The sequence below is a fragment of the Morone saxatilis genome, unplaced genomic scaffold (genome assembly GCF_004916995.1).
Source record: "Morone saxatilis isolate NCDOM2014 unplaced genomic scaffold, NCSU_SB_2.0 Contig8, whole genome shotgun sequence".
In the NCBI taxonomy this organism is placed as follows: domain Eukaryota; kingdom Metazoa; phylum Chordata; class Actinopteri; family Moronidae; genus Morone; species Morone saxatilis.
Window position 1 is genome coordinate 2,264,697 of NW_023340257.1, and position 13,194 is coordinate 2,277,890.

Genomic DNA, 13,194 nt, shown 5'->3' on the forward strand with positions numbered 1-13,194 from the left:
ACAATTCTTATTTTCAGGTGATTGAACACTAATGAAAACAAACCTATGAATATTATATTCCATTTGTGACAATAGATCCTCCTAAATGTTATGTCTGTATATTAACGTGCACTGAAAATGTGGTTGAAGAAAAAAAACTGCAAGAAAAAGGATGACAAAAAATATCAATGAAATGCAAACATTTAATTAACAGAATTTATATGGATGTTTATCCTGAAAGATGTGTATCCACACACTGATACCATTTACAGCACACAATTATATAATTGCAATTGAAAAAATAAAGGTCTCTCTAACCCTTTAGGTTAAATCAGGCATGTCTAAAGCATCCACATTCCTCACCCATAATCTACAGACACATCATTAAAATAAAACTAAATGATTGCATACTTCTACAGAAAACAAATTAGTTTGTGGTTTTATATTTTAATGATTTGTTAAAATGCACATTCAATCAGCGCTGCAATTTCAATAATGTCGGATGGCTGTGTCTTTTTAACTGAGAACCCGCCTTAATGGCCTTAATAAGACGTGCTGTCACAGTAATAAGAAGCTGATCTGAGATGGCTGAAGCCTCATCATGTACTGCATGGTACGAGTGTGTGGGCTAGCTGTAACTTACACTCTTTACAAGATGAATTGTGAAACATGAATATATGATATAAAAATAAAGCAGCAATGGTTTGAACTGAATGGTGTTTTACATTGCACTGCAATCTGTTTTAATATCCATCTACTGCTAATATTTGGTAGGAAAACTTTGGCCACCATAATGCATACTAAACATGTTATTTGCACTGTATTTGCATTCAAGACATTCTGCTTTTTTCACAACATTTCTAAGTCCCAGGTTGTTAGTTACCTGTTGGAGTGGAGGGAGCTTTCTGCCTGGACCTGGACAACCTGCGAAGCCTATTGTCTGCCTGCCTTCTCTGGTTATCCACCTGCTCTCCCTCCTCACCTTGCTCCTGCCCTCTGATTTCTTCTTTCGGTCCCTGTGACAGCTCTGTGCTCTCCTTACTCACTAATATAGCACTCTGTTCATCAACAGCAGAGGCTTGCCCCTGCCCTTGGGCCTGCTCAGAGCCAAAAAGTTCTTCTGACAGCAGGTCAGGGCTCCCCATCCTGGGAGGAGACTTGGTCTCTATCTCTGGGCTGCCTTCATTGCTTTCTCCCTCGAAAAGTTCTGGAGTAAAGAAGATGGTCTGGTTCTCATCCTCTTTGTCTTCTTCTGGATTGTCTGCTGAGGGTGGATCGCTTTTACATCTGGGAGGGGTTGTTACTGAAGAAGGCTCCAGAGCCAGATTGTGTGGTTCCTCTGTGATTTCACTGGAACTGTCTGGAGGCCCTTGTTTAAGAGGAGCTGCCAACTGCTGGCTGGGGTTACTGGGTGCTTTTTTATTAAAGACTGGCTTCTTGAAGTTGCTGACGGGGCTGGGGGTGAAAATGCTGTACAGAGGGAGTGCCTGTCTTTTGTGGTGCAACAGGGGCTGTGCTGGAGGACTCTGCACCTTCTTCAAACATTCTGCATCAAGAAAACAAAACATAGGCACATACATTAACCTTATACTAGCTATACTCTGACAAAGACAACAGAGCAAACAAGAAATTAGACTGGTGTGCAGAGTGCTGTGGCTGTTTTATAAAGAAAGATATAAATGTGGGCTTACGCTCAATATAACCCAAACAAAGGTCAAGGGGATTTAATTAAAAGCAACAGTACAACATCTGCTCATCAGCTCGCTCCAGCGCCACTCAGGCACGCAAAAGACCTTACAGTAATGAGGCAAGCCACTCAACTGATCCCATGGCCCCCGCCCCCAACACCCACCCCGACTCCAAGGGGTGGGTGGAGGGGGTAGAGGTGTGTGCTACTGCCCCGCTACCACCCCTATCCACCAAACCCCGATTCAACTGGGAAAACAGCTCCACCTCGTCATGACCCCACCGCCCCAGGACAATGGGTGCTCGCCGAGGCAATGTGCAAACACGTCACCTAAGCATATTTTCCCGTGGTGATGTCATGCTCGTACATCCTTGAGTGCAGAAATTACATGCACCTTTTGATCGCTTTCTTTTAAAAACAGCGCTGCTTTAAATTTATGAAGGAAGAGAAGGGAGTCCGACCAAGTCACAGACAGCAAAAAATTCTATTGGATAAACTCCTGATGTACTTATTAAGCAAAACTTTAGACTTTAGAGAAACAACGTTATCACATCACTGTCATCAATTAACCAGAATGAAAGCAGATACTAGTAGTAGAATTAACATATTAAAGCAGTATTTTCCCTTACTTATGAATGTACCTAACAGGGTTCCCATTCTTTTTAAGACATCATTTTCCAGGACATTTTCCTGGAGTCATATAATGTACCGGTAGGCCTAGCCTTGAATTGAACTCCAGTTTTATGCCTCCTTTTTTAGTGATGAAGTGTCTCAGGTTGTTTATGTAGGCCATCGAAGTGAGAGGTTGAAATACAATAGACAATTAATATACAATAAAAGATCATTTCCAGGATATTTGGTCATTTTAATCAAATTCCAGGAGTTTCCATTACTAGAAAACTAGTCTCTAAATTTCCAGATTTTCCAGGGCGGGTGGGAACCCTTCCTCAGTTAAAATAATGAAACATTGTTTCTATATAAATTTTTAGTTGAGAGTCTTTATTGTCGACTCTGGTTTCACTTGTGGTTCCCTGGCTTCTCACAAAAATTTCAAAATAAAAGGCATTTCTAAGATGACAGGATGGTGATATTCTTATTGTCAAATCCCACAGCAGCCAGTAGTGTTTTGTGTAAAATTTAAGATAGCTTGTGGTTTCACAATAGATTTTTTGCATAACTGGGCCTTTATATAGGTTTTTAGTTGCTTATTCTACTGTCAGTACGTAGAACATAAAAACATTTTAATGACCTCAATTCTTATTGTGCAAACTGCAAAATAACTTTAACATTGCTTTCTTTTTAAAAATCAAATATTTTGAAATAGTCATATTAAGACTAAAATAAAATACTATTTCTCCTTTTGCAGAGGAGAAATATAGGCATAAGTGAATTGCTTATAACTCTATGCCATAGAAGTCCATTGTTGTCCAAAAGCTATTAAAAACACATCAGTGAGCCACACTGTTGCACTGGGTGGTCCATGAACGCACAACACTGTAGTTTATTTTGAAAGTACCCCACAAATGCATTATTTACTCCTGTTTGAGTAATGTTTGCCTTTGTAAAAATGACACTATACATGTGAAACCAAGATCTAAATTTTCCAGCACCCAGGTACCATACCATAATTTTGGTCTTTTCATGGGGTTTGTTGACTAGAAAGATAAGAAAGATACAGAACAACATCAGCCTGATACTTTACTACAACCCTATTTCTCTGTGATGTGGAACTTTTTTATCCCTATTTTTTTTTTTTTACAAAAACATCAGAGTACATATAGACAAAATTGTCCCAATTATTTTACCATAAAGGTAAAACTTTCAGATTTAAAATGCTCAAGAGTGACATTGTTAATAGGCTTTCTAGAGAGTGTGTAGAGAGACCAGTGTCACAGAACCAAAATATAAAATTGCTGTTTTTTTGGGGCTTAGATAAGTCTTAAGATATATTACCCTTTTTAAGATTTTAGCTCACCTTCTTTCTCATTTTGTTCAGCTTTCAACTGCGTACGAGACAAAAAACGGAAGATCGAGGGGCTTGTGTCCCGCTGGGGTTCAGGCGGTTTATCAGATGAAGAGGGTGTTTGAGCTTCTGAGGCCTTGGACAGACCCTGTCCCTCTACAGTTGCTGGCAAGTGACCGTTTGGAGAGGCGAGAGTAGAACTGGGGGACTGAGTGTCTGCAGGGGCCACCATCATCTTCTGCTGCACCTGAGAGAACGCTACCAGAGACTGCATGGCGTTGCCGAAGGTGTCGTGGTGCTGGACGAGCTGGCGGACCCATTTAGACAGACCTGTGATTACACAGACACACACATCAGAGACAAACACTAGCAAAAGCCTTACAGTGGGTCACTATTGCCATCTAGTGTTCAAGGTGAGAGGCTTAGCATTTTGACACATGAACTCTGAGTACCTGTGATGTACTTATTGGGATTATTCCTGTAACGGTCATCCACTAGAATTAGGGCACCCCAGTCATTCCTGTGGCGGATGCACCTATAAAATGAAATGTGAAGGTTTAAGTATAAAGGACAAAGAGCACCAAAATAAATCTCCCATAACACTCTGGCTGTAGAGGACATATTTACCTCCCCAGGGCCTGGTTTAGAGCTCTGTAGGCCTGAATCTCATACCAACGATGGCCTGGAAGAAGACCTCTGGACTTGCAGTGCTGGTCATTGTACTTCATCTTCAGTTCCACCTGAAACAGCCGGTATATTAAAAGATGATTCAGGATCTATGGGACAGTGTTTGGATGCATGTCTCATGATGGGAATTGCTGGTGTGGTCTAGACCTGCTATATTTGAAAAGGGTCCTCAGATAACCTCTGTTATGATTTGGCGCTATACAAATAAGTCATCATTATGGGGGAAAGGTTGTTACTGGTTCCTTTAGTCTATCAAATAGTAATGTGACGCCACAATCAACACAGGGTACACATTACAACATTTCCATCATCTTTTGGGAATAGTGACATTACAAAGTTGTGAAGCAGAGATAACTAAAAACATTCAGAGAACTGGAACGGCACTCAGAGAGGGTAGACCTCCACAAAGGCCAATAGTCAAGTATGATATGCAAATCCACACACCATTCACTTCAATTACAACAGGTTTGTGCAGGTTGGAAAATCTGGAATTCCAGAATAAACACATTCCTGATTGCTTATTTTTTATATACCTGACGCATTTGTTTCTACAGTGATGTCTGAGGTGGCTGTTACATTTTATTGTTTAGTCATGGCACACCATTTATGCACAACAAATTCAGTTCACCAAATACATGACCTCCTCGCAGGTAAAAAGTTCATATACTGAAGACGAGTTTGACCACATATTTTAATTATGATGGACTTGAACTCACAGTGAGAAAAAAAAAAGATTTATTTTCAAGCATCACACAAGCTGCGATACCACTTTACTAACTTTGAGAGCTCTTTATTTTTTGTCATACATTATTTACAAGTCATATTTCTAAGACCATCTCATCAACAGATAGCTTTCTGGTTGCACATCTAGTTCTAGACTGAACTGGTTGAAATAGGATGAGAACAACTTACTAAATTACGGTAAGACTTTGAGGTATTAAAATGCATCACAAGGCATCCTCGTGGCCTTTTGGTTGAGACGCAATATCATATAAATCGGGCATGTCACCCAACCTCTCCTTCTCTCTAGTCCGTCTATATTGTACACTATTAAAGAATAAAAGGTAAAATGCACAGAAAAATAGTTTTAAAAGATGTTACTGGCTATCGAACAGCTATTGAACATATTGTACTCAAAACCTGTTCAAGAAAACAATAGCTAGAACTGTGGCAGCACCTGGCAAAAAGGGTTTCACGCATGTCTAATGATGGAGAATTAATTGGAATAATCTTATGGAGGGGGAAACCAAGTGGGCGAGGGCTCAAGGGCAAACCAAAACCCCCAAAAATACTACTTAGGACCTGAAGGGGTCGGTTATACCTGCCCTCGTAGACAGATGTGTTCTGAAAGGGGAACAGAGGGGCTAAAGAGAGGCCATGACAGAGTAGAGTGGAGGAAGGAGGGGGCAGACAAGGTGGTCTAGGTGACATGAAGCATCCCTGCACAAAAATGCCAGGAAAGCACCCATCCATTTGCATCTGTCGCTGCTGATTTTAGCGCTAACCTTTCAGAATTGACAAGTGAAAAGTTCAGCTGGCGTCTGACGGGATGCTATGCAGGGCAGCTTGCTGAACGGGGATTTAACTGCTTTTGACAGGTACCGTGTGTTCGCCCTGAGCCACCAAACACGGGGCCGTGGCAGGTACAGCCTGTTCCCTCACGCGTATCACGCAATGCCACTGTGGCCTGTCTGGGCTTGTGTACATAAACAAAACAAGCGGAGTCACAGGAAACCATAAATGTCACCCCAAAGTGGGACTATGACTAATAACACCTCTCCTAAGAAGCATACAAACAACTGAGCAACACCTGCTACCACAGAAAACCTCAACACTGACACTGGAAGACTTTTATAGCATGAATGATGAAGGCCTAGGCAGGTCAGGAGATTTAAAATCACAGGTTTTATCGGCGTAAATTCAAAAGTAGTGCAGGCTGTCAATGGGAGGAGACTCATATAGCCATATCACAGGACGTCTTGTTAATGCTGCTGGCTTCATGGTGAGATGTTTGCCAATGTATGAGACACCAGAGCAGTTAAAGAATCTACTTCTAAACCCACAGCTTGAACAGAAAGGCCAGTAGCCCCGAGCCGGCGGTGTCATCTAAATCCAATCACAGTCTGTTTCAGCGTTCGAGCCATCACATCCCTGGTCTGTACCATGTCACTGTCCGATCTAACATGACAGCTTGCATATGTGAAAAAGCCAATTCTGGCTGCTAGCAAATCCCGCAAATGTGCAAGAAACCACAAGCTAGAAGGGATTAGTTAAAATGTCAAGAGATCACTCGCTTGCTTTGGCCTTGTCCTCTACAGCTACCTGTTCATCCCTAAAAACATATATTTGACCACTAGGCATGATTCGCAGCTGAGCGCATCTGTTTGAGCTGCATTTTATGCAGGGAGTGTGTGTGTGTGTGCGCGTGTCAGTGTCAGTGTGCCCGCCCCTGGCAGTTCGGGACATCTTGTGCCTGTCACTGAGATTGCTGAGCGCCTCATCTGCCACATAAGACTGAGCTGACAGCTGAGTGGCTCGTCTTGAAGACAGTGTCCATGTGTGTGTGTACGCACACACACACTCACAAGGGCATTAGATTATCACACTGCTTTCCAACATGCTTATGGATCAGCTCACACCAAGGCTACACACAGAATCCTAGTTGCTCTTTGATAGTTGATTTTGATATTCCGCTAAAAAGTCAACTTTGGGATATCAATGAATAGAAATGAAACCCTACATGTCAAGTTTACAGTTTCAAACAGCATCCATTCTGAGTGGCAATGGATAGGGACTTGCATCGAACAGGGTTGTAGAACTGTCGGATCTCAGTCTCAAGAAAAGTTTATTTCAGTCTTGTGGCTGTTTTGGCAATTTAGCTAGGGTTGTTTGCTAATTCATCTGTGTTCTTTGACTCGTTTGGTGTTAGGGTTAGACTTCAACATGCCTCAGTCTTATGGGTGTTCTAACTGGTCTCTGTGTCATTAATGGATATTCTGATTCCAAATTGTCAGCCATCAGTCTAGACCACGTCCAGTTTGCTTATAACACAAACTATTTGATTTGATCAAACTATAATAATCTATACTATAGTATAGATAAATAATAAAATAAAAATCAAGAACAACATTAAGACAATAATATGAAGAATACAAATGGTCACAGGTTTGTTATTTGCTCTTGAGCCTATGTGCAATATTCCCTATCAATCCAATCTGTATAAAAAGCTGCATACAGTGTACATACAACTTTTATTCTATTTATTCTCTTTCTCTTGTATTTCTCTATTCTATTTTTATTTAGAGTGTATTTTCTTATCGTTGTGTTGTACCTGGAGCTGCTGTAGCGAGTGAATTTCCCCAGTGTGGGATCAATAAAGTCTATCTTATCATATTAAGGCTCAGTCTTTATTGAGACTAGGACCATTTTGGACCCTGTCTTGACTTGATTTCAAAACTGCCTGGACTTATTTAATTTTGACTTATGTGGTTTTGACTACAGCCCTGGTAACAAACCTCAATGCTTCTATGAGCTGATAGGAAATGATGGAATCTGTTGGTGCTGTAAGGGTGTCAAAACAATGAATTTCATGTATTTTAAATCAAGAAGATTATTGTATATATTTATAGGTTGCATAGCACACTGTCATAAAGGTTTAAAGAAATCAGGAAATATTCACATTTGAGAAACTGAAATCATTAATTTAATAGCTGTCCAATAAATCAATTAATCAACTAATCGCTGCAGCTTTAGCAATAAAAATTGTTTTGGTGTGCGTATTACAACTTTGTATTGGTCAGAAATAGTAATAAGTAATAATTTTAAACAATACCCAGCCACAGTAATGAATTATGTGAGAACCAGGGGGTAAATAAAGGGTAACGGGTAAATAAAGGGTTGAACACGCATCAGCTAAAAACAATGTTGACTAAGACCTCTTTCTAAAGCTGGCCTGTGGTGCTGACAAGGACAGTACAAGTGGTGATCATGTATTATATAGCTTTCCTTCAGTGGCTGATGATAAAGCCATATGTACAGTGTGCCTGGAGCATTCATCACCGTCTCTTCTCTCTTCTCAACGATTTCCATAAACTTCAACATTCCTCCAAAATCCCCTTTATCCATCCGTTTTACATGCTTGCAGGCCTTAGAATTAAAATGCTCTCGTGGTTGTCTTTACTAAAGGGCAGCAGCAAGAGGTTGGCTGAGCCCTTCATTAAACTAAAAGAAATGCTTTATCAGTTGTAAGTGTCTTTTTATTGCTTGTTAAAGCCACTTATTGTTTGACTCACTCACGCAGGACGTGACCGTTCACTGTAAAACATGCCATTGGAAAAACTCAACAGAAATGTAATTCCACCTTTGGCAGGGCTTTCTCTGCAGAGGACTTTTCAAGTTCAACCTTTGATCTTTGTCACAATAACACAACAGGCCAGTAAAATGCCATGCTATGTGCTTAGGCTGTAGCGTCTGAGAGTTATGCCTGTCTGGGAATGCAGGCCGTGCAGGCATCTAAAGTGCTGGGGTAGTTTAAATGGAGAGAAGCTGGGCTTACACCTCTTATCCTAGCAATGGGGTGCTGCCGTGTGAGTGTGGCATAGAATGAATGAATTAATATGTCTGGGTCCATGTGTGCTCTTATGAGAATGTGCACATGTTAGCACTAGCGCATGGAAGTGACAATGTAAGAACAAGTCACAGGTGTGTATGTGTGCACTAAGGAAACCATTTTCAATGCGAGACATATGGTGTAAATATGACAAGGTGATAATACAAAGCATTCATGCAGGTGAAAAATGTATTTAAAGAAAAATAATCCCTGACACATTAACACTGTTAAAATAAGAAACAATACAGCTACTGCAGCAGTAAGACCGCCAGAAGGAATTATTACACATATGAAATACAGTTTAACCTGCAGAAAAAAATAGCAGAGGGAGAGCAGAGAGAGCTATATCATATATTATATATATATTAGCCATGTATGTAGTTTGCGATGCAGTTGTTTAGACCATCATGTAGTCACTGAATTGCTAGTGCTATTTAGGCCCTCTCCAGTGGCTCCCTGTGGCTTTGACAAAGAATGGTATGGAAATAACATTTCCCCCATTGTTGTAGGCATTAACATTCTTTAACATTACATTTTGCCAAAACTCAATAGCAGTGGCTGCTAGTCTGGAGTCTCTCTAGCTAGGCTAGCTATGGACTCCAAATCCAAGAAAACTCTCGGAAGAAGAAATTATGTCTGTGGACAGGTTTGTTTGCTTTCAAACAAAGATTGAGGGCTTTTATTTAACAATTTTAACAATTGCAGAGATTAAAAACAACCTGCATTACAATCTTCAGGGCGGTGCAGAATTGTGTGCTTGTAAACACTGTCGTGCAATATAACGTTGCTTAAGACATCCATTTTCAATGTTTTAAAAAGCTCTTTCCATATTACAAAGGGAATCGCTATACCTCCAGTTTGTTTCACTAAGGAGGAGAATGGGGGACAGCATAATTTCAGGTAAGGTGTTTCCTTGAAGTGAGTGGTGTCCTCGGACGTTCTCACCGCCGTTGAAGCAACTACTTTACCTTTAGAAATCCCCAGACGATTGGTAGGCGCTGAGATTTCCAATCATCTGGTATCGCAAGACTATCTGAGGTGATGCATCAAATCTTTTCTGATTCAGCTTAGACACATCAGGTTTTGGAGGCAGAGCTCCAAAAGTTAAACTTCACTGTGGTGGCATTACTGCCAGCTATTTTAACGGTTACAGTTTGTGGCACTTGGAAATCAACCCTTTTTCTTTCACCATTACAGCATAACAAAGCCCAATCCAGTGTTTCTGGAACGAGCAGTTTCAATAATGCAACACTTTTCAGTTGCATCAGGAGTCTAAAAACGCACCTAGTATAGATCACTGCGTTTCAATATAGAACCATACAGAACAATGCATCATTACTCAGAAATATGGTGACCAAAGAGAGGGTAAACGGAATCCTAAAGTCCTTTTCTGGTATTGCCTATCCAGTAGTGGATGCACCATTACATGCATGCGTGCGTGTGTGCGTGCGTGTGTGTGTGTGTGTGTGTGTGAGTGTGAGAGAGAGAATGTGCTGCAGCAGTATCTGTGCTAGTTCAGCATGCTACAAGGGCTAGCTGCATGGCTGTCATTAGTGTCAGTGTCCCCATCCTCTCAGCAGTGTAATAGGGGTTAGCTCAAAGACCTTTACAGCCCCCAGGGCTTCTCTGGGGGCCACTGCCTCTGCCACTGAAAGAGGAGATAACAGGAGGAGGAAAGGACAAGTACAGAGCAGAAAATGGAGACTAGAATCTGGGATGTTACAGGCATGGTCTGTTACGTCTGATTATAAGCATCTATACTAACTAATCAAATCCAACATACATTTCTAAAATAAATATTACCTTTACATAATGTCTTAATCTCTTCTGAAAGCCGTAAAATCACATTTGCAGGCAGGATTAACAAAATGTATCATAAGTTTTACAGAATGGAGGACTGATATTTTTACTAGCTGTAGTTTGACAGGAGCCAACATTCATGACGTATATAGTAGTGGTCAATGTCTCTTTTTAAGATGCAAAGACATGGATCTAAAAAGAAATCTCAGCAATACTGTAGCAGTAAAATCCATGCTTCTCCTCTCAGTCAATGAGTCACACAGATGAGACAGTCAATCTGCATTTTACTGATTTATAGAAAACTGGTATTAGAAGATATTTCTATTCATCCCCAGACCCCAGTCCGTTCCAGCTGTTCTACACACATCACCTCTAAAGCACAGAATTGCAGAGAATGAAATTAAATAAATGAATTATTATTATAAAATTGAGAATTAGTTTCAGTTTAAGTTGTCTGTGTCGTGTTTGCACACTATAACCCCACTTGCATTTTTGCTCTCTTTAAAATCCATCTCATTCTTTCATACATATGTTGTTTAAGTGTCATAACAGTAAAGAAGTGTTAGGACAGGTAAAGCATAAGACATCCCTCCCTTAGTCTTAGGGTATCCAGAAAATATACATTTCTTCTGTTCATTTTCTTATTTACTCGCTTATTGAAATGATGACATATTTTAATGGTAGTCAAGGATGGAGCTTAAAGGCATACTATGCAGGCTTTGTCCATTGCCATTTAAGTTGTCCTCCCCTCCTCGGTTTGAGCAAGCCAGAGAGAGAACTTTTGGTCGAGATGTATTTCTTTATTTTCTAATTGTTTCATAGCAGATACGTTCTAAAGCAGAAATGAACACGGCCATGTCCCCGCACAACCCTGCCAAAGGTGCCTTCAGCCAAACAGACAGGGAGCAGAGACGTAGACAGCGATGTAACCTGGTAACCCCAGACCCCTGCAAACTTCCCAAAAGCAGACGCCCAGAAACGTCCGGAACACAGCAATATAAGAAAATACAGGAAGAGTACTGCAGGGTCTCTGCAGATACAGACATTGAAACACATGAGTGGTGATTGAGAGGGATTGTTTGTAAAACCCTATACATTGGTTCTACAGGGAAAATCCTGCATAGTATGCCCGATGACAAAAATGAAATAAAAGGGGTGTCTTTAAATGGCAGCACATAGTCCAAGTGTCAGCAGTCACGGCCATCAGCTTTGCCTTCCTGATCCTACAGCAGCCACAATCATGACAAGAGATGTGGCAGAAGATGGCGAGCTCGCTGAGGAGCAGGGCACGTGTAGCAAATAAACAAAGGCTGTTGATGTGGAGCACAGAATATGTCATTAGAAATGCACAGTCTCTTCACGCTTGGTCTGCTCCAGCTTGGCCCTAACTAGCTTTGGCTTCCTCAAACCTCCCCCTGGTGTTCTGCTCCATCCACTTATCTCCTGTTTTATCCCACATCAGGCACATTATTTTACAGGCTTGATGCAGCAGGGTTACACCAAAGCATCACTTTCATGGTAATGTACATTGACTTTAAATAAAGAAACAGGGCTATTTGTCTTAATGATGACATGCAATTGTTGTTTTGTGTATTTAATGTCTTATTTTTGTGTTTATCCTGTTATTGTGTCAACCAGATGAATAGAATTACAAAATATAATGTAAAACACTGTAAGCTACTGCATCATTTGAAAAGTCTACTACAAGGATCTGATTATTCCTTTGCCAATACCAAAGCAAGTACAAAATATTTAAAAACCCCAAAACAGACGATGTGTTACTTCATCTATATTTTCTGACTTCCCTACCCTGTCTGTGAAACTCACCCTTGGCGCCCATTGGTTCCTACTGAAGATGGAGATCTTCACCAAGAGTAACAAATACATAGTTTTCATTTATAAAAAGCCTTAGTAATTTCAAACCTTACTCAAGGTTTGTTGGGGACTGCATTTCAACTGCAGATTAATCCATGTAGTGCTCTATTGAGTATTTCATGGGACAACAATGGAGCTCTATGGCACAGAGGGACACTGCTAACAATACTTTTTAGTAGGATACATTCATTGTTGGCTTTGGTGTTTTCATGGAAAAAAAAACAACAGCTTGTGCTCACACAAAATAGAAAATTAAAAAAATAAATCTGATAAGAAAGACGAAGCAATGCCCTGAGAGCTGACAGTGGTGAAACTGACAGCTTTGGCTAAGGTGAAAGGGTCTGGGAAGCTTCAATCACCCACACATCTTGCCACACTGACAGAACAGGTTAGTGAAAGCTTCGTCGTGCTCTGACAGGAGGATGTGGAGGATAAAGGGGAGGAGAGGTGGGAGGCGGGGAGAGAGTCAAACTTAAAGGTCAACTTTATCTGCTAAGGACGGGGCAGACACAGCAACATCGCTTTGGGATTTTTTTTTACGGATCACCAAAAAGAGATGCTCTTATTTGGTGTGGGGTTGTGTGTGTGTGTGTG

General features: G+C 40.8%; 1 protein-coding gene across 1 annotated transcript in view; it reads right to left on the reverse strand.

Moving 5' to 3' along the window:
- The window catches only part of brip1 (BRCA1 interacting protein C-terminal helicase 1), an 84,641-nt gene that overhangs the window by 39,435 nt on the left and 32,012 nt on the right, over positions 1 to 13,194 (reverse strand). Inside the window, exons 18-21 of the mRNA XM_035680703.1 lie at positions 4,257 to 4,369; positions 4,082 to 4,164; positions 3,642 to 3,959; positions 863 to 1,525 (exon numbers count right to left, since the gene is read on the reverse strand). Of these exons, the coding sequence (XP_035536596.1) occupies positions 863 to 1,525; positions 3,642 to 3,959; positions 4,082 to 4,164; positions 4,257 to 4,369 (1,177 nt within the window). The remainder of the gene's footprint in view (positions 1 to 862; positions 1,526 to 3,641; positions 3,960 to 4,081; positions 4,165 to 4,256; positions 4,370 to 13,194) is intronic.